At 50.0% G+C, this 25,056-nt stretch overlaps 7 protein-coding genes across 7 annotated transcripts; 2 read left to right on the top strand and 5 right to left on the bottom strand. All coding sequences in view use genetic code 12, as the record gives it.

Annotated features, from left to right (window-relative positions):
• Positions 1-17: 17 nt before the first annotated feature.
• On the top strand, positions 18-2,036 carry LODBEIA_P00730 (uncharacterized protein; the record flags this gene model as incomplete). Its single annotated transcript, XM_066976682.1, has 1 exon — positions 18-2,036. The coding sequence occupies one exon, from the start codon at positions 18-20 to the stop codon at positions 2,034-2,036; it is 2,019 nt and encodes a 672-aa protein (XP_066827011.1).
• A 1,854-nt stretch (positions 2,037-3,890) lies between these two features.
• LODBEIA_P00740 (uncharacterized protein) lies at positions 3,891-4,388 on the bottom strand (the record flags this gene model as incomplete). The annotated part of the gene is made up of 2 exons (XM_066976693.1): positions 3,891-3,929; positions 3,978-4,388. 2 exons carry the CDS (start codon positions 4,386-4,388, stop codon positions 3,891-3,893), a joined length of 450 nt encoding a protein of 149 aa, XP_066827012.1.
• Positions 4,389-4,426: 38 nt separating this feature from the next.
• Positions 4,427-5,020, bottom strand: LODBEIA_P00750 (uncharacterized protein; the record flags this gene model as incomplete). The annotated part of the gene is made up of 2 exons (XM_066976704.1): positions 4,427-4,720; positions 4,769-5,020. The coding sequence occupies 2 exons, from the start codon at positions 5,018-5,020 to the stop codon at positions 4,427-4,429; spliced, it is 546 nt and encodes a 181-aa protein (XP_066827013.1).
• A 6,580-nt stretch (positions 5,021-11,600) lies between these two features.
• Positions 11,601-13,217, bottom strand: LODBEIA_P00760 (uncharacterized protein; the record flags this gene model as incomplete). The annotated part of the gene is made up of 1 exon (XM_066976715.1): positions 11,601-13,217. The coding sequence occupies one exon, from the start codon at positions 13,215-13,217 to the stop codon at positions 11,601-11,603; it is 1,617 nt and encodes a 538-aa protein (XP_066827014.1).
• Positions 13,218-20,265: 7,048 nt separating this feature from the next.
• On the bottom strand, positions 20,266-21,135 carry LODBEIA_P00770 (uncharacterized protein; the record flags this gene model as incomplete). The annotated part of the gene is made up of 1 exon (XM_066976726.1): positions 20,266-21,135. One exon carries the CDS (start codon positions 21,133-21,135, stop codon positions 20,266-20,268), a length of 870 nt encoding a protein of 289 aa, XP_066827015.1.
• Positions 21,136-21,186: 51 nt separating this feature from the next.
• LODBEIA_P00780 (uncharacterized protein) lies at positions 21,187-22,179 on the top strand (the record flags this gene model as incomplete). Its single annotated transcript, XM_066976737.1, has 1 exon — positions 21,187-22,179. The coding sequence occupies one exon, from the start codon at positions 21,187-21,189 to the stop codon at positions 22,177-22,179; it is 993 nt and encodes a 330-aa protein (XP_066827016.1).
• A 1,953-nt stretch (positions 22,180-24,132) lies between these two features.
• Positions 24,133-24,486, bottom strand: LODBEIA_P00790 (uncharacterized protein; the record flags this gene model as incomplete). Its single annotated transcript, XM_066976748.1, has 1 exon — positions 24,133-24,486. The coding sequence occupies one exon, from the start codon at positions 24,484-24,486 to the stop codon at positions 24,133-24,135; it is 354 nt and encodes a 117-aa protein (XP_066827017.1).
• Positions 24,487-25,056: the final 570 nt, after the last annotated feature.

Raw genomic sequence — 25,056 nt, forward strand, 5'->3', positions numbered from 1 at the left:
CCCTGGTCCCATCACCGATGCGATGGTTGCACCCCAGTGTCTGGTTTGTTTGTTCTCGATGCTTGAGTCTGGCGAGGCTGCGCCAGGCGTCCCTTTCCGATGCCATCGCCTCCTACATCGCCGCCACTGTCTCGGCGCAGGACGTGATCTCGCCCATACAGCCATACATCAGGCACCTCCCGGGCCTCACCAAGCAACTACAACTATGTCTCGACCCGCAGAACAAGGCCGCCGCCATTTTGGCCTCCCCCGTGCACCTCCTCCACCCGCAGGTGTACCTCTACACCGAGCCGCTATGCACTGACGCCCACTCACGAGGCGTGCTCCTCCAGCGGTTGCTTTTCCACAGGTGCTACCCCCAGTGCTGGGACTTGTTCGTGCGCGGGAGCTTGAGCGACGTGGATGAGCTTCTATCGGCGGTGGCACGGATGTCCAACCGCTGCGCGGCGGTGGACTTTGCCTTGGCGATGCCCGACGGTTATGAAAACCGCTCGTTCGGCGTGCAGGTGTCAAAGGCGGTGGGGTATACGCTCGGGGTGGACCCGGGGAGGCTCAAACTGGCGTGGCGGGAGTTGCAGCGTGTGGCCACGGCGGAGGAGGTGTTGGCGAGAGCGCCACAAGACCCTCCGTTGCTCGGTCTTAAACGAGCCATGCAGGTGGCCAGGGACGATGAGACTGCCGCCGTGTTGGCCCACTTTGAGGATGTCTTGAGGGCGCCCGGCTGGGTCACCTCGGTTTGTCCCAGCTTTGACCACAGCACCACCTTGCGGGAGTCCCCGGCCCCCGAGCTGTTGCGAGGCGCCCTCGCCTCCGTGCTTCGCCCCCCGGTTGCCCTCGCCGACGTCGATGTGGTCTACTTGATGAACGTCGGGGTGGACCCCTTGGCGGTGCTACGCGTGTACCAAAAGTCCCCCGCGTTGGTGAACAAGCTCGTGGAGAGGGTGCTAGAGGGAAGCGACGAGGACGTGCGGGAGGCGTACATCTTGGCCGCACCTAGGCTAACCCCTGGGGTAGCCTCCAAGTGCCTTTCCAGGGTGGCCCCAGGCTCCTCGATTGTCCCGTTGCTCAGGGCAGTCCCAGATATTAATGTCGTTGAGGTGTTGGAGGCGTTGGAGCTAGACTCCAAACAGTACATGGAGCTTATTAGGCATTACCACCGCCACCCGCGGGTCTCCCGGTTCTTGATTACCAACTTCTGCAAGCTGGGGCGGGTGGAGGAGCGCCACCTAGTATCCCTCGCCTCCACCCCCAATGCCGCCCGAGGGTTTCTCCTCGAGCTCCACCGGTCGGCGTTGTGCCGGGCGCACCTACTATCCCCCACGCTCCTCCTCAACATCGTGAACGCGCTCCTACAGCTGCTATCACCGGGAGTATCACTAAAGCAGTCGCTCCGCGCAATGGCCACCACCCAGAGGTCCCTCTTGCACAACTCCTTTCGCTCGTTTGCCCAGGCGGTGTCGGTGCTAGAACCCAGAAGCCTAGCGCGCGCGCACAACCTCATCTTCCAAGTCCTCCACTCGCCTCAGTTTTTTCTTGCCGCCGACCCGCAGGCCGCCGCATATTTATACAAGGCCATTGCCTATGATGTGTTTCGGTTCGTGGCGAGGAAAGAGAACAGGTTGGCGGTGTTTGCCGAGATCCTCCCCCACGTTGAGCCTGCCTACTGGGCGCGGCACTGGCACCTCTACAGCGTCGTCGCCAGCGACGTGGCCGCCGCGGGGATGCTCTTGCAGCAGCACTGCGGCCGCAAAATGGAGCTCCGTGGCCAGTTCCCCGCCATCGTGCGGGCGATATTGCACCACCGCGAGTTGCCCATCGACAAGCGAATCGCACACTTGGACGCCTTCCTAGCAACGGCGGAGCACCTCGACTACCCGTTCACGCTCAAGGCCAAGTCGTGCCACGAGATTCTCGCCGAGTTGCAGCGGGGGGGCGGCCATACCCTGGTGCAGTGGGTGGCGCGCCTCGCCAAGCGGAACCGCCACATGCGGCGGGCGTTGCAGCAGGTGAGGGAAAGAACCCAGAGGCTGCTATAAGCGAAGCGCAAAAGCGCGGCCCACAGGCTCTACTTGTTTTCGTGAATAGAGGGGGCTGCAAAGTCCGGGAGAGTGGGCTGAGCGCTCCCCCTAAGGGGCCGCTAACTTTGGCTGGCTCCGCAAGCTGAAGTTACCTCATTGCACTCCTGCAGTTGTCGCTTCAAACTTTGAGCAGTGAATAGAGGGAGTCCGGGAGCTCACCATCGACACTGCGTTGGTTGAGGTCTCTAGCCTCCAAGACTTGGAGACTTGAATAGAGGGTTGGTTTTGAATCCTGATACTTGTTACCACACTAGTAGCTTAAACTTGCCCGGTTTCAACGGGGCTGGCTGTAGCTAATCTTGGCCAAGCTCACATTAAGTCTTTACTTTCAAAACTGTAGCGTGTAGAGGTATCTAAGTCTGGAGCGAGTAGTGACTTGACTGCTCCCCAAAATGATACAAACGTACTTAACCTCTAGAGCTCGTACCACTTTGTTCTGACATCGCCATTGTGTAGGGTGCACATGAACACTGAACTTGTCTTTACGACTGACCATGTGTACCATAGCTTCTTCTCAATGCCAGGGGGGCCCAGTTTAGAAACTGAGCTTGGTAAGGTTACTGCTTAGTCCGGTTTCAAAGGTTGCCGAAACGAGAGAGTTGCTGGAGGGTCGCCCAGTTAAGCAACTGAGGTTGGTGGACTCTGGTGGAATGTAAAGTTCCAGCTTAGCCCGGTTTCAAAGGTTGCCGAAACTAGAGAGGTGCTAGAGGGTCGCTCAGTTTAGAAACGGAGGTTGGTGGACTCTGGCGGACTGCTTAGCTTTGCTACTTTCAAAGGTTGCCGAACGTGAGAGTTGCTAGAAGGGGGCGCCAGTTTAGAAACTGAGTTTGGAGGACCCTGGAAGTCCGCTCAGCTTTGCTACTTTGCCCGGTTTCAAAGGTTGTGGAACTAGAGAGTTGCTAGAGGGGGGGGAGTTTAGAAACGGAGCTTGGTGGACTCTGGAGGTATGTAAAGTTGCCACTTCGCCCGGTTTCAAAGGTCGCGGAAACTAGAGAGTTGCTATAGGGGGCGCCAGTTCAGAAACTGAGTGTGGTGGACTCTGGAGGACTGCTTAGCTTCGCCCTGTTGCGGAGACTAGAGTGCTGGGCCAACATTGGGTCACCTTGCTGCTCAGTTGAACTTTGCGAAAGTGTGTAGAGGGCGGCTTTCAACCAGTGTGTGAGTCTCAGAGCTGACTCAAACTTAGACCGACTTCAGCAATGACCAAGGCCGGCTGAGAGTTGACAAGCCTGGCCCCAGCGTGGCCAGTTCTGGCTCAGAGCTTCAACCTTGGCAGTTACAACGGTTGGCAGGTCTACACTATTACATGGTGTATATTCAATCTCAGTGGAGCGGTCATTGTTCACTCAGCGTCCTCTTCAAAATTGGTCGATTGATTCATCGCCGACTCTTGGACCGACCTCTAGCTTTGTCCAACTCAGGAGATTGGGCAACCTGCTATTCTCAATGTTAGCACACACATTCTCCTTCCAACTTACAACTGAGAGCATGAGGTGATCATTGACTTAGTAGTGAACCTCATCACGGTTAAGCCAGACTTACAAACACTAGCACCTCCAGCGTGGCTTGTCTAGCTGCCGAGCTTGGTGCAGCTGGCTGCTTCCTCGCGGTTTACCCCTTCAATTGGAGGAGGGGCTCTCTCAGCTGAGTCCACTGTAAGAGGCACTGGCTTCTACTGGTAAGTTTCAGAGCTGAAACGCGCTTGTAACATAGGTGCTACTATACCTCAGACATCGTATTTCAAGACGGGGCCTATGTAGTCTATCCAGCGCCTCAGAGTATCTTCCTATGTAGCCGATGCGCTCCACCCTGTCACCAATTCTTCTTCTTGCGCATCCGCTGGTTCGTAAACTGCCGCAGTTAGTATCAGCTCTCCACCGTGTCTCGATCTTTACATACCCAGACTCTCACCTGCAAAGGAGTGATGCCGCACTTCTCCGCGAGGAGCTCCCTCTCCTTCTTGTTTGGAGCCGACTTTCTGTCAAACGCCAGCTCGAGCAAGTACTTTGCTCTGTCACTCAACCGTTGTCTCGTTTGCCTCGGTTTGCCCTGGGAGTCCGCATTGGTCACCGCAATGGACACTTTTCTCATCGCAAAGTGAGGTCTTGCGGCGCTTACCACCGCCGCCTCCTCACAGCTGTACCCCTTGAGTTTCTCCAAAGTCGCCGGGAGCTTGCCCACGCTCCAGGAGACACACGGGTTGATCATGTTCAACGCGGTGTCGTCGCCAGAGTCGCCGACCCCAAGGGCCTTGTCGAGCTCCCCGAGGCTCCGTAGCAATGCCAATCCGCTGTCCAATTCCAGGTTCATGGTGAGAAAAGAAAAAGAAAACTGTTTATTCCGGCGCGCTATCTAAATATATCCTCAGTCACGATCCCCCAGCGGCAATTAAGCGCACCCTTAACCTGAAACAGTGGCGCTGCACGTTTCTTTTGCACCTTTTTAGCAGGGTTGAGTCTGAACTTGAGCCTGGTGCCTCCCCCTGTGGCCGCGCGCTTACTCGGCTGGAACAACTCAGTGTAGCTCAAGTTTGCTGTAGGAGCAGGGGCGAACATCGACTGCTTGCGGTCGTGCCAGATCGACTCGAGGAGGGAGAGATACTCAAAGTACAGCTTGAACGGGCGGCCGGCCGCAGCCCAGAGCTAGAGGAGGTTAGTAGCGGAACAACTAGACATGGCCTCGGTACATACACTTGCTGCGCTTTTGGAAACCAGCGTGAAGTTGGACTTCTTCTCCCGCATCATGCACGAGAGGGCGCCCCTGGCAATGACAAAGCTGTTGCGCGAGCGGAAGGTGTTCTTGGGTGGGGCGCCGTCAACAAAGGTGGTGAACCCGGTGGACCTCACATTGGTGGAGCTGGCAGGGAAGGACTCGGCGGTGGTGAGGCTCTTGACGCCGCGGGGCTGCCTGGGGCTGGTCTTGGGGAAGCTGAAGGAGTACATGGTGAAGCGAGGGGGGGGAGAAAAAATAATTTCTGAGATATTTTCTGGGGTTATAAAGGGGGGCGCGCTACCCTTGTTATTAACTCTAGTTTCAAACGTGGTAGCTGAGCCCCAGCCAGCCGAGAAAGCTGCTTTAGGTTAATTGAAACGGGCAGAGCTCACAACGACAACAGGGAGCACTAGTAGTCTGGAGCCGTGGCAAACGCTGGTTTACAGAGTGAGACTCTAGCAGGCTGAAACAGTCTACCTCAGTTTGGGCAAGTTCAACCAGTAAGACAGGCTTAACTCTCAACTAGCTTAAGCTGGTGGCTTCGTTGACAGACCACCCAGTCTAGTCCAAGTTCAACCGGTGAGAAGACTAGCTCTCAATCTCACTGAGCCGACTACTGTAGTTCCAGGTTGGACAGTGTAGCCAAGTTCAACCAGTGAGAAGACTGAGCTCTCAGTTCCAGACTGAGCCGACTACTGTAGTTCCAGGTTGGACAGTGTAGCCAAGTTCAACCAGTGAGAAGACTGAGCTCTCAGTTCCAGACTGAGCCGACTACTGTAGTTCCAGGTTGAGCAAGTTCAGAGAGACTTAGCTCTCAGTTCCGAACTGGTGACTTGGTGACCAGACCACCCAAGCTTGAGCAAGTTCAACCAGTAAGAAGACTTAGCTCTCAGTTTACAGTCTGAGACTTCTCTGGTCAAGCCCACCCAAGGTTGAGCAAGTTCAACCAGTGTAAGAAGAGTTGACTCTCAACCAAACTGAGCCGAGTAGCCAAGATTGACCAATGTAAGTACAGACTTAGCTCTCAGTTCCAACTAGAGCCGAGTAGCCCCAGTTTGAGCAAGTCCAACCAGTAAGAAGACTTAACTCTCAGTTCCAGATTGAGCCGAGTAGCCCCAGTTTGAGCAAGCTCAGCCAGTAAGAAGAGTTGACTCTCAGTTCCAGATTGACCGACTAGCCCAGTTTGAGCAAGTCCAGCCAGTAAGAAGACTAAGCTCTCAACAAGACTGAGACTACTCGAGGTCAAGTCTCCCCCAATTTGAGCAGTGTAAGACTTAACCCTCAGCTCCAGCCTGGTGGCTTGGTTACCAAGTGTTGTGTCTTCGATGTCAACACCCTCACCTCCCCCACGCTGAACCAAGAAGCTGGAGCCAGTGTCTGAGAGCTAGTAGGAGAGTGGCCCGTCCACGCTGAACCAAGAAGCTGGAGCCAGTGTCTGAGAGCTAGTAGGAGAGTGGCCCGTCCACGCTGAACCAAGAAGCTGGAGCCGGTGTCTGAGAGCTAGTAGGAGAGTGGCCAGTCCAAGCTGAACCCAGGGTCCAAGGAAGATGCTGAAGGTGGTAGGACTGTGTCAAGGAAGATGCTCGAGGGAGTGGAACAGTGTCAAGGCAGTAGATGGAGCTTGTAGAACAGTCAAGAGTCATGATTCCAAACCAAGGTTAGAGCTGGAGCTGGAGAGTAGTGTCAAGAGTGTCAACTCCAAACCAAGGTTAGTGGAGCAGTCAAGTGTCAACTCCAAACCAAGGCAGTAGCTGGAGAGCAGTGTCAACTCCAAACTGAGGTTAGAGCAGTAGCTGGGGAGCTGTGTCAAGAGTGTAGGTGGAGGTGGTAGAGTGGTCAAGAGTGTGAAGGGGGAGGTAGTAGTCAAGAGTCAACCACTCAAACTAAGGCTGGTGGAGCAGTGTCAAGAGTCAACTCCAAACTAAGGCTGGAGCTGGGGGGCAGTGTCAAGAGTGAAGCGGGAGGTAGTGTCAAGAGGGAAGCTGGGGGGGCAGTTCCAAGAGTGAAGCTGGAGGTAGTAGTCAAGAGTCAGCTCCAAGCCAAAGCCAAGAGTCCAAGCTGAACCGAGAGCGTGTAGTCAAGAGTGGAGTCCAACCTGGAGGTGGTGGCAGGAGTCCAAGCTTGTGGCCAGGGTCCAAGCTGGAGCCTAAGGTAGAGGACAGGGTCCAACCTTGAAGTGGTGGTTAGAGTTCAGAGTTCAGAATCCAAGCTGAACCAAGGTGGAGGTGGTGACCAAGGTCCAATCTGGAGTGGTGCCCAGAGTCCAACCTTACCAAGAGTCAGAGTCCAAGCTAGAGTCCAAGCTAGTGGAAGAGTCCAACCTGGCGCTGAGTCCAAGCTCAAACCAAGAGTCCAAGCTCGTGTCCAGAGTCCAAGTTGAACCAAGAGCCCAGAGTCCAAGCTGTAGCCAAGAGCCCAAGTCTAAGAGTCGAAGCCCAAGCTGTAGCCAAGAGCCCAACCTGAAGTCAAGCTGCAGTCAAGAGTGGTGGAGCCAAGAGTCCAAGCTGGAACCAAGAGTCCAAGTCCAAGTTGAACCAAGCTGGAGACAGGAGTTTAGGGTCCAAACTGTAGCTAAGAGCCCAAGTCTAAGAGCCGAAGTCCAAGCTGTAGCTGAGAGTCCAACCTGAAGTCAAGAGTCTAGGAGTCAGAGCTGGAGTCTCAGGGTAGAGTCCAAGCTAAAGCCTGTGTCCAGAGTTGAAGCTGGAGAGTCCAAGCTGAGTCCAAGGTAAATCCTGGAGCTTCTAGTGGAGTGTTGGGGAGTCAAGTTGGAGCTTGCAGCCAGAGTTCAAGCTAGTGCCCAGAGTCAAAGCTGGAGACAGTGGAGTGGTGACCTGAGTCTAAACTGAAGCTGGTGCCAAGGGTCCAAGCTGAACCAAGGGAGAAGCAGTGAGCCTGGAGGAGAGTGAGCAGAGTTCAAACCGGAGACAGTAGTAGAGTGGGCAAGTCCAAGCTGCAGCAGTGAGCGGGGAGCAGTGAAGTAGTGGTTAGAGTCCAAGTCCAAGCTGTAGCGAAGACAGAGCTTCTAGGAGAGTGACCAAGGTGGAGCTTGAAGTTGGAGTCCAAGCTGGAGGTGGAGTCCAAGCTGGAAGTGGAGTCCAAGCTGAAGCCTAGGGTCCAGGTCCAAGCTGTGGCCTAGGGTCCGAGTCCAAGCTGTAGCCTAGGGTCCAAGCTTGAGCCAAGTCCAAGCTTCAGGTAAAGCAGTTCCAGTGAGCTAGTAGGAGTGGACAGAGGTCAAGGTAAGGTGAGTTCACCAAGCTGAAGCCAAGATACTGAAGTGGTTATGGTCCAACCTGGAGCAGTGAGGAAGTGAGCTTGTGGCAGAGTCCAGAGCACAAGCCTAGGCAGTGGAGTGGTGAGCAGTGAGCAGTGGGCAGAGTCCAAGCTTGAGTGGTGGCTAGACTCCAAGTTGAGCCAAGGTAGAGGACAGAGGTCAAGCTGGAGGAGAAGTCCAGAGCCCAAGCTGGAGCGGAGTAGTTTCAGTGAACAGACCAAGCTGAAACCAAGAGACTGGAGGTGGGTCCAAGAGTCCAACCCCAACCGCAGGGAGGGGTCATGGGATCAAGGAAGATAGTAGAGAAAGTAGGACTGTGTCAAGAGTGTGAAGCTGGAGGTAGTGGAGTAGTCAAGAGTCAACTCCAAGCTGAGGCTGGAGCTGGAGCCCGGGTCCAAGCTGGAGCAGTCAAGTAGTTCCCAGAGTCCAAGCTGGAGCCCGGGTCCAAGCTAGTGGGCAGAGTCAAGCTAGTTCCAAGGTCTACGCTGAGGCCAAGGTCGAAGCTGGAGGTGGTGCCAAGAGCCCAAGCTGGAGCAGTGGAGAAGTTTAAAGTGAGAACCGAGAGCCTGTAGTAGTAGTGGTTAGAGACCAAGCTGGAGCTTGTAGCCAGAGTCCAAGCTAATTCCAAGGTCGAAGCCGAAACCAGTGGAGTGGTGTCCAAGTCCAAGCTGGAGCAGTGGAGTGGTGTCCAAGTCCAAGCTGGAGCAGTGGAGTGGTAGTCAAGGGTGGAACCAAGATTCTTAGAGCCCAAGTCCAAGCTGGAGCTAAGGGCTAAGGACCAAGCCGAGCCCAAGTCTACAGCACAAGGTAAGGGAGGGTGAGGTCACCAAGCTGAAGCTAGGTAGAGAGTCCAAGCTGGTGGTGAGAGTCGAAGTCCAAGCTGGAGGTGAGAGTCGAAGTCCAAGCTGGAGGTGAGAGTCGAAGTCCAAGCTAGCACCTAGGTCGAAGCTGAAACCAGTGGAGTGGTGTCCAAGTCCAAGCTGGAGTCCAAGCTAGAGACTGGAGCAGTGAAGCAGTGTCTGGAGTCCAAGCTTGAGCTTATAGTAGAGTCTCCAGAGTCCAAGCTGGAGCAATGCCCAGAGTCGAAGCAGGAACCTAAGGTCCAAGTTGAACCAAGGTAGACCAAGGCCGAAGCTGGAGCAGTGGTTAGAGTCCAAGCTGAGGCAGTGGAGTGGTGGTTAGAGTCGAAGCTAAGGTCCAAGCTGGAGCTTGTGTCCAAGGTGGAGTCCAAGGTGGAGCCCAACTTGAAGTGGAGTGGTGAGCAGTGAGCTGACTCCAAGTTGAGCCAAGGGAGAGTCTGGAGTAGTGAAGTACAGTGTCGAGCCCAAGCCTGGAGCAGTGGTTAGAGTCCAAGCTGGAGGCCAAGCTGGAGTCCAAGGTCGAAGCTTGAAGTGGTTACCAGGGTCCAAGGTCGAAGCTTGAAGTGGTTACCAGAGTCCAAGTTGGAGACAGTGAAGTAGTTTTCAAAGTCGAAGTTGAGGTTGAGGTCAGGGTCCAAGTTGAGGTTGGTAGAGTAGTTTTCAGAGTCGAAGTTGACCCCAACTTCACTATGTTAACTATGGCCAACTTCACCTCTTCCTAACTCCACCAGTATCCACCTGGACCCACTTTTGAGGCTACAGGGTGACTCGTGGAGGCCTGCTCTATACACTAGGAATGTGGTTGAACCCTCAACTTCAATTTTTCACCTACTATCGACCCTCCCTCCGGTCGGGTCATGACCCCCAACTTCACTATGTTAACTATGTGAAGTCTTAACTATGGTCCAACTTGGACCCACCCTAACTTCTTCAATTTCGAACTTGACCTACTTTTGAGACTATGGGGTTACTGGTGGAGGCCTGCTCTATACACTAGGAATGTGTTTGAACGCTCAACGTCGAAACTGCGCGAACTCATTCAGTTCTCAAGTTCATCTAATTCTGAGACCACAGGGTTACTCCTGAGAGTCTCAACTATACACTAGTAAGGTAATTGAACCCTCAACGTCGAAACTGCACGAACTCATTCAGTACTTCACTTGAGTCAATTCTGAGACTATGGTTCGACTCGCGGGGGCCTCCTCTATACATTAGAAATGTATTTGAACCGTTTTGGGCAAGTTTCAAAAGCTCACTAACTACTCCTAACTATGGACTCTTAACTATGGGAACTTCACCCTTCTCCAACTCACTCAATTTTCACCCCCACTTAATTTTGAGAATATAGGGTTACTCACGAGAGTCCACTCTACCACTCAGGAAGTTGTTTGAATGATTTTCAGCGAGTTTGAAAAGTTCAAGAGAGCCGCAGTGTTAACTATGGGGCAACTTTGAACCTCTATAACTTCCTCAATTCTCACCCCCACTAACTTTTGAGAATACAGGAAGACTCGTGGGAGCCCAGGCAACACATTAGAGTGGTGGTTGAAGTGTTTTGAGCGAGTTTGAAGTCACTAACTATGGCCACTAACTATGGACTCTTAACTATGGCCTACTTGGGACCTCTATAACTTCTTCAATTTTCAAGCGTATCTAATTTTGAGAATACAGGGTGACTCGTAGAGCCTCAAACTAAACACTAGAAGTGTATTTGAAGTGTTTTCAGCGAGTTTCAAAAATTCAATAGAGCCCCGGTGTTAACTATGGGGAAATTTCAACCCTCTCTAACTCCTTCAATTTTCACCCTTATCTAATTCTGAGACTACGGGAAGACTCGTGGGAGTCCCTACTACCCCTCAGGAAGTTATTTGAACCGTTTTGAGCGATATTCAAAAGTTCACTAACTATGGACTCTTAACTACTGTTAACTATGGTGACTTAACTATGGTGACTTGGCACCTCTCTAACTTCGTCAATTTTCAACCTCTGTTAATTCTGAGACTATGGGGCGACTACTGAGAGTCCCCTCTATACACTAGAGATGTAACTGGGCCGTTTTGAGCGAGTTTGAAAAGTTCACTAACTATGGCACTAACTATGGTGACTTAACTATGGCAACTTGACACCTCTCTAGCTTCTTCAGTTCTCAACTTGACTCAATTCTAAGACTACGGGAAGACTCGTGGGAGTTGGAACTACCCCTTAGGAAGTTATTTGAACCATTTTGGGCGAGTTTCAAAAATATCATAGAGCCACAGTTAACTATGTACTAACTATGGCCACTAACTAGTGTTAACTATGGGCAACTTCAACCCTCTCTAACTTCTTCAGTACTTCACTTGAGCTACTTTTGAGACTATGGTTGGACTCGTGGAAGTCTGGACTATACACTAGGAAGTTATTTGAGCCGTTTTGAGCGAGTTTGAAAACTTCACTAACTATGGTGACTTAACTATGGCCAACTTCGCACCTCACTAACTCCCTCAATTTTCAAGCTCAGTAAATTCTGAGACTATGGGAAGACTCGTGGAGGTCCCCTCTATACAGTAGTGATGTATTCAGACCGTTTTGACAGAGTTTGGTCACTGACTTCCAATCCCTCCCTCCGGTCGGAATTGGGCTATACTAGAGCTCCCTCCTCCAATCCCTCCCTCCGGTCGGGATCGGAGTCGGGGTCGGTTACGGGAGTATCCCCTGCGTCACCAACTGATACCTATCATATATCCTCGTCGACAAGCTCTCCCGGCTCTGCGCAATCAACCGCTCCACAAACACCTCCGCCTCCCCCTCATCCAACTCCAAGTGCAACCTCCGCACATCCATAAACGGCGCCAACCTTTCCCACCCCCTCCGCAAATCCCTAAAACAAACCTTACACGTCTCCACAAACAACCCGTACTTCTCCCCCAAAATCTCCACGTACTCCCCCGTCAACTTAAACGGCGCCGCCTCGAACGGCCCCGGCGCGCGCCCGAGCACAAACCCAAAATCAATATGCACCACATGCCCCTCCCCGTCCACCATAATATTCCCATTGTGCCGGTCCTTCACCTGCATCACGTAGCACAAGATCGAGTAGCTCGCCAACGACACCGCAAAGTTCTCCACGTTGCGCACGTACGCCTTGAGGCTCGTCGCGCGCTTCACCGCGTGGATGCTCAGCGCGGCAATCACCTCCACGAGCGCCGTCGTCGCGCTGATCGGCACCACCCGCATCTCCTTCACCCACCCGCGCGTGTACACCCTCGCAATCATGCTCACAAGCTGCGCCGCGCGCGCCTCCTCCACTATCTCCGCCGCGGTCTTGACGATCACGCACGCCAAGCTCCACCCGGGGTACCGCCCCCACGGGCTCTGCGCGCGGATGCGCGCGCGCCGCTCCGCGTACGTCTCCTCCGCGGCCTCCGCCCGGAGCGACGCCACGAGCCGCTCCCGGATCGCGGGGTCCGTGAGCTGCCCGATCATGGCCGCGGCCACCACCGTCTGCGCGGCCTGCGCGGTGCTCTCGGGGCGCGGCGGCGCGCGGAAGGGCTCGCCCAAGTCGGCCTCGTCCGCGAGCTCGGGGTCGCCGCGGAGGTACTCGAGGAACAAGAGAAACGGCGCGCGCTCGGCCAGGCTCAACACCACCGCCTCGGGAAGGCGCACGATCTTGTGGTCGACGAGCTGCGGGATGTCCACGCCCGCGCCGGGGAGCTGCTGGTTGAGGAGCGCGAGCTCGGCCTGGAGCGCCGCCAGCCGCGCCTCCTTCGGCAACTGCACGAGCCGGTGGGAGATGTTCTGGAGCTGCATGATGAACGTGGTCTCGCGCCGCGTGTAGCCGGTGTCGGCGCCGGCGAGGGTCGAGCCCAACTCCTGCGCGAGGATGGGCGCTATGGTGGCCCCTGGTAGGGCGACGCAAGTGGTGTACGCGGCCACCGCCACCGCCAGGAGCGTGTACCGCGTCTCCTTCGCCTCGTTGTCGGTGAAGAGGACGTGCTGGAGGCGCGTGAGGAACGCGCGGAGCGCGGGGAGGAGCGCGGGCGCGATGTTGGGGAGGATCGCCTGGCACCGCCAGAAGGTGACCACGCTGAAGTGCGGGTGCGCCACGGCGTGCGCGAGGAGGAACGTCTCGAGCGCGCGCGAGCCGCGCGTGACGAGGTCGACGAGCTGCGGGATGTAGAACTCGAGCTCCGCGGCGGGGTACTCCTGGAGGCGCTGCACGAGGCGGTGCTGCACGGCGATGTTGTCGTGCTCGCCGAGGAGCTGGAGGCAGCGGTGGATGGGGAGCCCGGGCTGGGTGATCTCCTCGAGCGACATCTCTGTTAATATTCTTCCTTTTGCAAAGGTCTGGGTGTCAGTCGATAGCGGAAAAGTTGGAGAGTATGACTGTGGCTTGGCGTGGGGTGAGCAGCGATATCGACTGTGTGAGCTCAATCCAAAATCTTTATGTCAATGCAGCTCTTCCAGTTCTCAAGTTCTGAAAAAGTGCGAGCTACTATCGAAAAGCCCTGCTTCTGAGCTTTGTTATGACACCAGCAGCTGCTACTAAGGTCTCGTATTGGCGGAGCTATTGAAGTTTCAAGTCGGGGGTACTTTTGCCACTGCCTTATGAAATTGTTGTCTTTTTTAGTGTCCAACTTTGAGTTTCCCTAACTCACTCAATATTCAAGCTCTGCTCAAGTTCTTGGTTTTAATCGACAGCCGAACAGCTGAATAAAATGATAGTGATAGCTGTTGCTAGTGATCAGCGATATTGACTGTGTTATTGCGTGTGCAAGTTTTTATGACAATGCAGCTCCCTCAATTCTCAAGCTCTTTAAACGATCAAGGTACTATTCGAAAGCCCAGCTCTTGCTCTTTATTTTGATACCAGCGGCTGTTCGAAAGGTCTCGTATTGGGTGAGATATTGAAGTCTCAAGTGGGGGCTCTTTTGTCACTGCCTTATGAAATTAAGTCTTTTTAGTGTCCAATTAGAGCTTCTCTAACTCGCTCAGTTTTTAGCCTTTTTTTAAGGTCTGGGTACCAATCTGGAGCTAGTACGCTGAATAAGATGATTGTGATAACCGTTAGTGGTGAACGGCGATGCTCGCGATGTCCTGGCGAGTCTAAATCTTTCGCGTAGCCTAACTCGCTCAGTGTTTACGCTTTCTAGATGGTGTAAATTGAAGGTGATAGCCCTGCGTTTGACCTTTATTTTGGCACCAGCGGCGTTTACAACGGTCTCTTAATGGGTGAGTTATGGAGGTTCCAAGTGGGGGCTGCTTACCTTGAAAATTTGTAAAGTCTTTCTTAGTATTTTTTGACCTCCTGTAACTCGCTCAATATTCAACCGTTTTTCAAGTTCTTGGTATTAATCGAAAGCCGAGCAGCTGAGTAAGATCGTAAGAATAACGGTCCGTGGTGAAGAGCGATGTGTGCTAATTTAGTGCCGGTGCTAGTCTTTATGTCAGCGTAAGTCTCCCAGTTTTGAAGCTCTTTATATGATCAAGATATGGTTGGAAAGCCCTTTATTTGCGCTGTAGAATGGTATAAGCAGATTACCGGTGGGTAAAGTACCGGTGGAGTTATCGAGGTTCCAAGTGGGCTCTTTACCTACTTCTTTGAAAATTTGTTGTCTTTTTTAAGTGTTTTTTTGGCCTTCTCTAACTCGCTCAGTTTTCAACAGTTTTCCAAGTTCTCGCTACCAATCGGGAGCTGAAATAGTGAGAACTTTGATAGAGATGGCGTCTGCTTGAGACCGGCGATGGTCGCAATGTTACTGCAAGAGCAAGTGTTTACGTCAATGCAACTTTTTCAGATTTTAACGTCTTCTTACGATGAAGAGATTGTTTGAAAGCCCTGCTTCGGAGCTATATTTTGATACCAGCGGCTTTGCGAAAGGTCTCTTATTGGATGAGTTATCGAGGTTTCAAGTGGGTGCTACTATAAAAACTTTTTTCAAGTCACTAGTGTCTTTTTTCTTAGTATTTTTTGACCTCACCTAACTCTCTCAATATTCAAGCTCTGTTCAAGATCTCAATACCAATCGATAGCTAAAATAGTGGGGAAGCAGCTGCGAATAGCGGCGGTTGAAGAGCAGCAATATTGACTATGTTATCCCAATCCCAAGTCTTTATGCCGATGTAACTTTCGCAGTTTCAAACCTTTTCAAATGCTGCAACTTGAGAATGACAGCCCTTTGTTTGCTCTTTATGCTGGTATAAGCAGACCTCCTTGAGGTTGAGTATTGGTGGAGCTATTGAAGCTTAAAGTGGGGGCTCTTTACCTACTTGAAAAAAATTTGCTAAGTCTTTTCTTAGTGTTTTTTTGAGCTTCCCTAACTCTCTCAATATTCAACCGTTTTTCAAGCTCTCGGTACCAGTCGACAGCTCAAACGCTGGAGAAAAGGATAGTGATAGCGGCTTTTAGAAATCAGCTCGGTGCGCGATGTTATTTCGGCTCAACTGTTTATGTCGATGTAACTTTCCCAATTCTCAAGCTCTTTACACGATCTAAATACTGCTGGATAGCCCCTTGTTTGGTCTTTATTTTGACACCACCGGCTTTTGAAAATGTCTCGTATTAGAGTTATTTCTACTGACTTTGAAAATTTTGCCAAGTTTCTATGCCAATTTTGACGGATTCTAAGAGTTTCTGTACCAATCTAAAGCTAAGACGCTGAATAATCTGACAGTGATGACAGTTGTTGTGAGAGGGGTTCTCTGTGTTATTGCGGTGCTAGTATGTAACTCTCTCAGATCTCAACCTTTTTAATTGTTGTAAGTTGGAGGTGATAGCCCTTCATTTGAGCAGTATTTTGATATAAGCAGCTTTGGAAAAGGTTAAGTATTGGCGGAGTTATTGAGGTCTAAAGTGTGCGCTCTTTACCTACTTTGAGAGTTGTTGTCTCGAGTCCAACTTTGAGCTTCTCTAACTCGCTCAGTTTTCACGCTCTCCTCAAGGTCTCGGTACCAATCGACAGCTGAAGAGCTGAATAAGATGATGGTAATAACTAAAAGTGATGAAAACCAATATTGACCGTTTCACGGCGGATGCAAACTTTATGTCAATACAGCTCTCCCAATTCTCAACCTCTCTGTACGATCAATATATTTTTTGAAAGCCCTTTGTTTGCTCTGTAAAACGGTATAAACAGCTTTTAAAAACGTTCAGTATTGGTTGAGTTATTGAAGTTGCAAGTGGGGGTGCCTTTACCTACTTGAAGAAAATTTGTTAAGTCTTTTCTTAGTGCCCAACTTTGAGGTTCCCTAACTCGCTCAGTTTTCAACCTATTTTTACGATCTCTATACCAATCGACAGCTAGGGAGCTGAATAAGAAGATGGTAATAGCCAAAAGAGATGAAGAGCAATATTGACTCTGTTACTGCGTGTGCAAACTGTTAACGTGGGTTCACTCCCTCAGTTTTTACGCTCTTTCTACGATCAAAATACCGTTGAACAGCCCTTGGTTTGCTCTTTAATTTCGTATAAGCAGCTTTTGAAGAGGTTTAGTATTGGTGGAGTTATTGAAGCTCCAAGTGGAACTACTTTAAAAAAATTTTATTAAGTCTTTCTACTGTCTTTTTTCTTAGTAGTTTTTTGAGCTTCCCTACCTCGCTCAGTTTTTAACCTGTTTTTACGTTCTCGGTACCAATCAATAGCTAGAGAGCTGAATAAGAGGATGGTAATGCCGGTTGGTGGTGAGAAGCGATATTGACTCTGTTGCCGAAGGTGCAAAATTGATCTCAATGTAACTTTTTCAGTTTTCAAGCTCTTTACAAGATCAAAATATTGTTGAAAAGCCCTGCTTCTGAGCTTTATTTTGATACCAGCAGCGTTGACAAAGACTACGTATTGGCGGAGTTTTTGAGGTTGCAAGTGGCTGCTACATTAAAAAATTTTTTGTTAAGCCGAGGGGGGTGCTTTCCAACTAGTCCAACTTTGAGCTTCTCTAGCTCACTCAATATTCAAGCTCTGCTTACGTTCTTTATATCAATCGACAGCTACAAACCTGAACAAGAAGATAGTAATGACGGGGGAAGGTGAAGAGCGATATTGACTCTGTTAGCCCGACTTCAACTTTTATGCCGGAGTAACTCCCTCAGTTCTCAACCTCTCTACATGATCCAAATATTGTTAGAAAGCCCTCGTTTTGCTCTTTATTTTGGTATAAGCCGATTGTCAGGGGGAGGAGTATTGGTGGAGTTATCGAAGCTGCAAGTGGGTGCTACTTAAAAATATTTTTGTCAAGCCGAGGGGAGTGATATTCTTTGTGCCCAACTTCGAGCTTCTCTAACTCTGTCAATATTTAAGCTCTGTTTACGTTCTCGGTACCAATCGACAGCTAGAAAGCTGAATAGAATGATGGTAATGCCAGTAGGTGGTGAGGAGCGATAATGACTGTGCTAGCCCAGTCCCAAGTTTTGTCTCAATGCAGCTCTCTCAATTCTTAGCCTCTCTTTACGATCAATATATTGTTCGAAAGCCCTGCTTTTGAGCTTTATCTTGGCACCAGCGGCTCTTACTAAGGTCTCGTATTGGTGAAGTTATCGAGGTTCCAAGTGGGGTGGGGACTTATACCTACTTTGAAAAAATTTGTTAAGTCTTTTTTTAGTGTTTTTTTGAGCTTCTGTAACTCGCTCAATTTTCACTCTTTTTTAATTCTAAGACCACAGGGTTACTCGTGGAAGTCTCCTCTATACATTAGTAATGTAGTTGAAGTGTTTTGGGCGAGTTCAGTCACACTAACTATGGCCACTAACTTGGACTAGCTATTATTTTTCGAGTGGCTCAACTTGACGAGTTACCTTTCTTACTAATGTTTCTCGCGCGGTGATTCTGCGCAGATTGGTATAGGCGGGAGCTGAAATGGAGCACTTTTCAGTGTCTGTCAAGGTTGGGATTTTGTAAATAAATCCCCCCGTGAAACAGTCACACGATACTTAACTGGACTTAGTGTTGTCGTAGTTTTGACCTTAATGTCACACGACACTTAACTGTTTTAGGATCGGTGTCACACGACACTTACCTAAGTGTGTTAGTGTCACACGACACTTGACTGTTATATCTTAGTGTCTTACTCTTGTGTCTTAATGTCACGCGACACTTACCTGGACCAACTCTTGTCTTAGTGTGTTAGTGTCGCATCTCAGTGTCATGTTTTTTTGTGACACTATACTAGTGTTAGTATGGTGTTAGTGTCTTAGTATGGTGTTAGTGTCGCATCTCAGTGTCATGTTTTTTGTGACACTATTAGTGTTAGTGCCTTAGTGTGTTAGTGTCGCATTTTAATGTCATTTTTGTTTGTGACACTGGTGTCTTAGTGTCAGTGTCGCGTGTTAGTGTCATTTCTTTTTTGCGACACTCGTCTCTTAGTGTCAAACTGTTAAGTCACAGTGTCGCATCTTAGTGTCGCGGTTTCTATGACACTGCTGACAGACTGTTAGTGTCGCATTTTATGTCTCGTTTTCTGTGACACTGCTGCTAGTACTCTATTAGTGTCTTGTTTAGTGTCTCGTTTTATGTGACATTGGTGTCCTAGTGTCCTAGTTAGGTGTTAGTGTCTTGCTTTAGTGTCTCATCTTTTGCGACACTGCTAGTGTTGTGTGTTAGTGCCTTGTCTTGGTGTCTTGGTGTTGTATGAGTGTCGCATTTTAATGTCGCGTTCTCTGTGACACTGGTGTCTTAGTCTGGTCATACTCTTGTCTTAGTGTTGTGTGTTAGTGTCTTTTTTTAATGTCTCGTTTTATGTGACACTATACTAGTATTGGTGTCGAGTTTCAGTGTCGCGTTTTTTGTGACACTATGTCTAAGTCTTGTGTTAGTGTCTTACTCTTGTCTTAGTATGGCATGTTAGTGTCGCGTCTGAGTGTCTCATTTTTTTTGACACCAATATTGACACAGTGTTCGTGTCTTACTCTTTCTAGTGTCTTAGTCTTGTGTTAGTGTCGCGTTTCAATGTCGCATTTTATGTGACACTGATACTTATACAATGTCTTAGTGTCGCGTTTAATGTCCCATTTTTCGCGACAATGGTGTGTTGGTATGGTGTGTTAGTGTCTATTTTTAATGTCCCATTTTTGGTGACACTACTAACACTGTCTTCGTGTCGCACTTCAATGTCAATTCTATTTTGCGACACTGCTAGTGTGTTAGGCTTGTGTGTCAGTGTCTCGTTTTAGTGTCGCAGTTTTTGCGACACTGGTGTCTTGATGTAGTCTTAGTCTTGTGTTAGTGTCTTACTCTTGTCCTAGTTTCTTAGTGTTAGTGTCTTAGTGTTGTGTTAGTGTCGTATTTAGTGTCATGTTTTTTATGACACTGGTGTCTTACTCTCGTCCTAGTGTCTTGTTATATGTCTCGTTTTAATGTCATGTTTTTGGTGACACTGGTGTCTTAGTGTTGTGTCTTGTGTCGCGTTTAGTGTCGTATTTTTTGTGACACTGCTAACACTGTGTTGTGTCTCGTTTTCTGTCGCAAACTTTCACGACACTTAACTCTTAGTGTCTTAGTGTTTAGTTAGTGCCGCGGTTTAATGTCATGTTTTCTCATGACAAAACTACTAATGTTAGTGTCTCGTTTGGTGTCATTTCTGTTTGTGACACCAATACTATCACAGTGTTAGTGTCTTGGTCTTGTGTGAGTGTCTCGTTTCAGTGTCGCATGTTTTGTGACACTGCTAGTGTGTGGGCCACTCTAATCTTAGTATGGTGTGTTAGTGTCTCATTTTCATGTCCCATTTTCTGCGACACTTACCTGTTGTGTCCAAGTCTTGTGTTAGTGTCGCGTTTAATGTCATGTTTTTTGTGACACATTGTCTTAGTGTTGTGTCGCGTTTAATGTCATGTTTTTTCGTGACACTGCTAGTGTCAGCGCTACCAAGTGGGGGCAACTCAACACCACCCTAACACCTTCAAATCTCATCCTTTTCTAATGTTGAGACCATGGTTAGACTCGTGGAACCTCAAACTAAACACTAGAAATGTATTTGAACCGTTTTGGGAAAGTTTCAAATTTTCAAAAATTGGCACAGAAATTGGGTGAAAACTACTCTTAACTTAACTATGAAACTCTTAACTATGACCACCCTAACTTCTTCAATTTTCTAGCTAAGTTAATTCCAGCCTCAACGCGTGAGATCAAGATATAGTTGGAAAGCCCTGCTTCTGACCTTTATTCTGGTACCAGCGGCTTGGAAAAAGGGTGCGTATTGGTGGAGTTATCGAGGCTACAAGTGGGGGCTACATTAAAAAATTGTCTTTCTTAGTGTATTTTTTGACCCCCCCTAGCTCCCTCAATTTTCAACCTTTTTCCAAGATCAAGCTACTGCATGAAAGAGAAAAGCCGGGAGAGTACAACGCTTATATATTCTAGAGCTACTTCCTAACTTTAGAAGATCCCCCCCTGGAGGCTGATCTCCCCCCCAACGGCGATTTCCTGTGCGGCGCTCCAGGTCCCCCCCGGCGGCAACACCACCATCGTCGCGGCGTGGCCCGGCTCGACACATATCATCTCATGAAACCCCTGCTTCGGCGCAAAGTCGGCCATCGCCTCGGCCTTTTTGTCCCACGGGTTCCACACCACAACATCGGGCAAGTTCTTCCGTGCAAGGGAGAACAACACCCGGCCCTTGTCGAGGACCTGGACGGTGCGGTCTTCAACTCCCACGTACATCCTATCGCACTCTCCAGTGATGGCCACGGCGGGGGCCTTCTCGGTGTACCCTGCGTTCACCACACGGTCGTCGCAGTGCTGCCCGGCGAGGTTGGTCACCAACACGTCGGTGATATCAGGGACCCGCAAGTAGGTGTGGAACAACCACTGGAAGTCAAACTCTTGCTCGTCTTCATTCTTGACATCAATGGCCATGGCTAGCTTGTCGTTGGCGAGGGTCACGCTCAAGATAAGGCTGAACTTGTATGGCCAGTCGCTCCTCCCCCCGGCGAGGCCAAACTCAGCACCAACCGGGTCCTCCGTGGTTTGCCCTAGGAGCTCCCACTCGGCATCCCTGGCAAACCCGTGCTGCGGAAGCTTGGCCGTGGGGTGGTGCTCGTCCTTCTGCTTGCCAAAGACCGGAAACACGAGCGGGATGCCGCCACGCACGGGCCGGGAGCCGTCCAAGCGGGCCCCCTGTGAGAGCCACAACTGCTCCTCCCCGTTGTTGACCCAGGAGATGACCGTGGCGCCGTGCTTGAGAATGGTGGCGGTGTTGTTGCCGTGGGTGATCACCACCCTGTCGTTGAGATCGTCCACCGGCATTAAAGAGGGAGTGGAGAAAAAAAAGTAAAAAAAAAAAACAAAGTTATCAACATGCTTTATACCCAAAGGGGCACCCTTGAGTCCAACACCAATGTGCGCACCAGCCTCCACAGGCTACGTCATCACAAGTGGTCCCCGGGGGAGGCCATCCACTACTGCTTGCTAGCTTCTGTGTTGCTCCTGGTGTGGACGATGTACCCCGCACCCACCCCCTGGAAGCTCCTCGTGCTCGCCGTTTTCACCTTGCTATTGCTTGTCCCCCTCACTAGCCAGTTCTTCCTCCCGGCGCTCCCTGTGTTCGCCTGGTTGGCGCTCTACTTTGCCTGTGCCAAGGTCCCCCCGCTGTGGAAGTTGCCCATCACCGTCAAGGTGCTCCCCGCGATGGAAACGGTGCTCTACGGCGACGACTTGTCCAACGTCTTGGCCGCGGCCACCACCACCGCCTTGGACATCCTCGCGTGGGGGCCGTACGGGCTCTTCCACTTTGGCGCGCCGTTTGTCGTTGCCGCCGCGGTGTTTGTGTGGGCGCCGCCGACGTCCCTCCAGGCATACGGCTTTGCCTTTGGCTACATGAACCTCGCGGGTGTCATCCTCCAGATGTTGTTCCCCGCGGCGCCGCCATGGTACAAGAACCTATACGGGCTACAGCCGGCACGCTACTCCATGCGCGGGTCGCCAGGCGGGCTCGGCAGGATCGACGCCATGCTCGGGGTGGACCTCTACACCACCGGGTTCAGCACCTCGCCCGTCATCTTCGGCGCGTTTCCCTCGTTGCACTCCGGCTGCTGCATCATGGAGGTGCTATTTCTAACGTATGTGTTCCCGCGCGGCAAGTACGTATGGTTCGGCTACGCCGCGTGGTTGTGGTGGAGCACGATGTACCTCACGCACCACTACTTTGTCGACTTGGTCGGCGGCGCCGTGTTGTCGTTGCTCGTGTTTGTCTTTGTCAAGTACAAGTACTTGCCCAAGGTGACGGGCAGAAACAGGTGGTCGTATGCATCGTTGGAGTATAACACTTTGGAGGGTATAGAGGAGCAATAAAAGGCAGAGTTTATGACTGTTTCACAGTGGGGTTTCACCGTGAAAATCAGGAATTGGCTGAACCTCGAAGTAGCCCCAATTCTGCCGAGTCTTCAGAATTCCCTCTATGGCTAGATTCCAAGCAAAACCCATCTACTCAAAAATCCACACCCTGTGTTGGTGTTGTCCCATAGCTCCTCAAAGTTTGGCTTGTTCGGTGTAATCCAATGAGACCTTGCACGCGCAACCGTCGGGCGACTGTAATTTTTCTGTCAACTCTCGCTTCATCACTTTTTCGGGCGCACTTCCCTTTACACGCGGCTCAACAATTTCCCCCACCACGTGACCATCTCACTGCCTATCCCTCAATCAGTTCTACGTCTCTAGCGCCTGGTTTGCTCAGGTCCAAACCATGCAGAAGGTGTCGCTAGCTAGAGATTTCACGTTTTGCCAACAATTGCTAATCTCGAGGTAGGTGGCTTCCCAGATGATTTTCCAACTACACGTCTATGAATTGGATGCTTTGAACCCTCTGTACGCATTGTTTCTTCTGAGAAGAGCAACATAGCTTTTTGTTTGGCGCGCCCCTGAATTCAACAGGTAGAGAAATTATATCTAGCCATGGATCCATCTACACCTTTTGCTGCAGGACAGAAATGTAATCAAGGGCCTTTCACTGCCAACGCCACAAACTCAGCAGGCTCTATCTCAACTATTTCTACCTCGTAGAAAACTCAACCGAAGTTACCAGTGAGCGCTTCTCAAAATGATACCCACGCATGCACGATATCAAAACAAGATGGACGCCGACAAATAGGGAAGCTTAACTGACTTTTAGAACAAATGGTCAAGCTGAGCTCGCATGATTGGGGCCGCTGCGGTCAAGTTGAGCATCTTTTGGACTAGTGATTACGCTAATTTGTTTGTGAAGCTGCCATAGGATTACACAGATACTTAAAAAAATGTGGAGGACGGTGTAAACTCTGCTGCATTGACTTCAGTTTAGACATTTTTTGCATGCTTTTTTTATAGTGCGGTTTTGAGAACTGCTGGTGGACAACTTGCTGGATCAAGCAGTCTGTCGTTGTACTCGGAATTGAATCTATGGAACTCATCCAGCACCGTGAGGGTAGATTTCGAGCTGCGCTTTCACTGTCCTACAAAATACCAAAATATAACGTCAGCATCCACTTGCTAGAGCAATTAGCCTTGTCCCATGAAGTGCTTGGCAGGGGCCGAAGTGTAAATTTTTTTGGAGCCTGCGAGATCCATTTTTCTCTTTTCTTTTTTCTTGAGGGTTTTTCTTCTTTGTTTTCCGTATTGTTTTCTGTTCGGAGTTTAGCGAACATCCTGCAGCCACCGGGGGTTGTGAGGTGAATCTGTAGGTCATCTCGAGGACCCGATGGCTTGCATATGAAGGTCTCACTGCAAACCAACGCAGAAGCTAACCAGATCGCCGTGAGAAAAAAATTTTATCAAAAGCATGGACTGATGAGTTTACAATTCATTTACTACTCCTCGATCCCCTCCCCCATAGATATGTCTCCAAAGAAATACAACACACAACAAGCTCCATCCAACAACCACCGATTAATCCGTGGCTACATGATTGAGACGTAATCCAATGATAAATAAACGTGTATAATGTAAATTTATATTATAAAGATTATAAATTAACCGAATCAGCAGCGCGCAATTAACCAACTAAACTTACAAGCCAAACCAAACGAAACAGATAAAAAATAAAAACACAGACATATGTAGCATATATGGAGTGTAGATATAAGGGCAACTCTGGAATACTGAAAAGCTCGTCGTCGACTTTGCGTTGACTTTTAATGATACTGAAGCAAGAACGGAAATTGAAGGAATTGGGGGTAGCGGGTAGATGGTAGTGTGGTGGTTGCGAAATGGTTGCGAAATATTTATTTTTTGTAACAAGGGGAACAGAGACAACGATGGTGGCAATCAAGTTTAGAACATCAAAGCAGCAGCACCAATCAAAGCAGCACCAACTTGCAATTTGGCACCTGCACCTGGGATGACGGTGACATTCTTTGGTGGAGCAGAAGTAGCACTGGTGGTGATAACTGGTGGAGCAGTTGAAGCTGGAGGAGCGGTTGATGGCAATGGGCAGTAGGTGGTGTAGACGGTGTCAATCTTGGAGACGGTGGTCAAACCGGTGGTGACTGGGACAGCAGTACATTTGTCTTCGTGACATGAGGTGATGGTGATCACGGTGGTCTTGATGTCAGTGGCAGTTGAGTTGTATGAAGCGAAAACTGAACCAGTGATGGCAGACAAGATGGCGACTTTTGAGAATTGCATTGTGATAGTGTGTAGAATAAAGCGAATGTGGTTAGTGGATGAAGAGAAAAGAAAAGGAAAAGGAAATGATGATGAGGAAAGGAAGGAAATGCTCGAGGATTTATAGTGAATTCGGCCCTCACCAAAAAAATGAAAATACGCTTAAAAAAATAAAAAAAAGAGAGATAAAGAGATTTTGGATGAAAGCATGAGTCCGTCCTCAGTTTGGGTGAGCTCTTGCTCTTCTCGTCTTTAGGTTTAGCAAGTTGAACAGTCAACTCCTATTCTCTTGAGTGTGCGCAATTTGCAATCGTCTCATGCTGAACCCAAAACAATAGAATGCGTTATATGACACAGATAAAGAGAAACAATAACAAGTGGGTCATAAGGCAAAACACTCAGCAATTGAAATGTATAAAAAAAAAAAATTTGACAGTTTTTAAGACGTTTTACTTCGAGAGTAATTTATGTGCAGATACTACCACTGCCACTGAGGGTACCGCATGGCTCATACTGGGCGAGGGTGGGAGGAAGGCAAGGATTGATCGACATTTAGTCTATCCAACGTGTTTTAGTCACTTGTGCATAAAA

Source organism: Lodderomyces beijingensis, assembly GCF_963989305.1.
Source record: "Lodderomyces beijingensis strain CBS 14171 genome assembly, chromosome: 1".
In the NCBI taxonomy this organism is placed as follows: Eukaryota; Fungi; Ascomycota; class Pichiomycetes; order Serinales; family Debaryomycetaceae; genus Lodderomyces; species Lodderomyces beijingensis.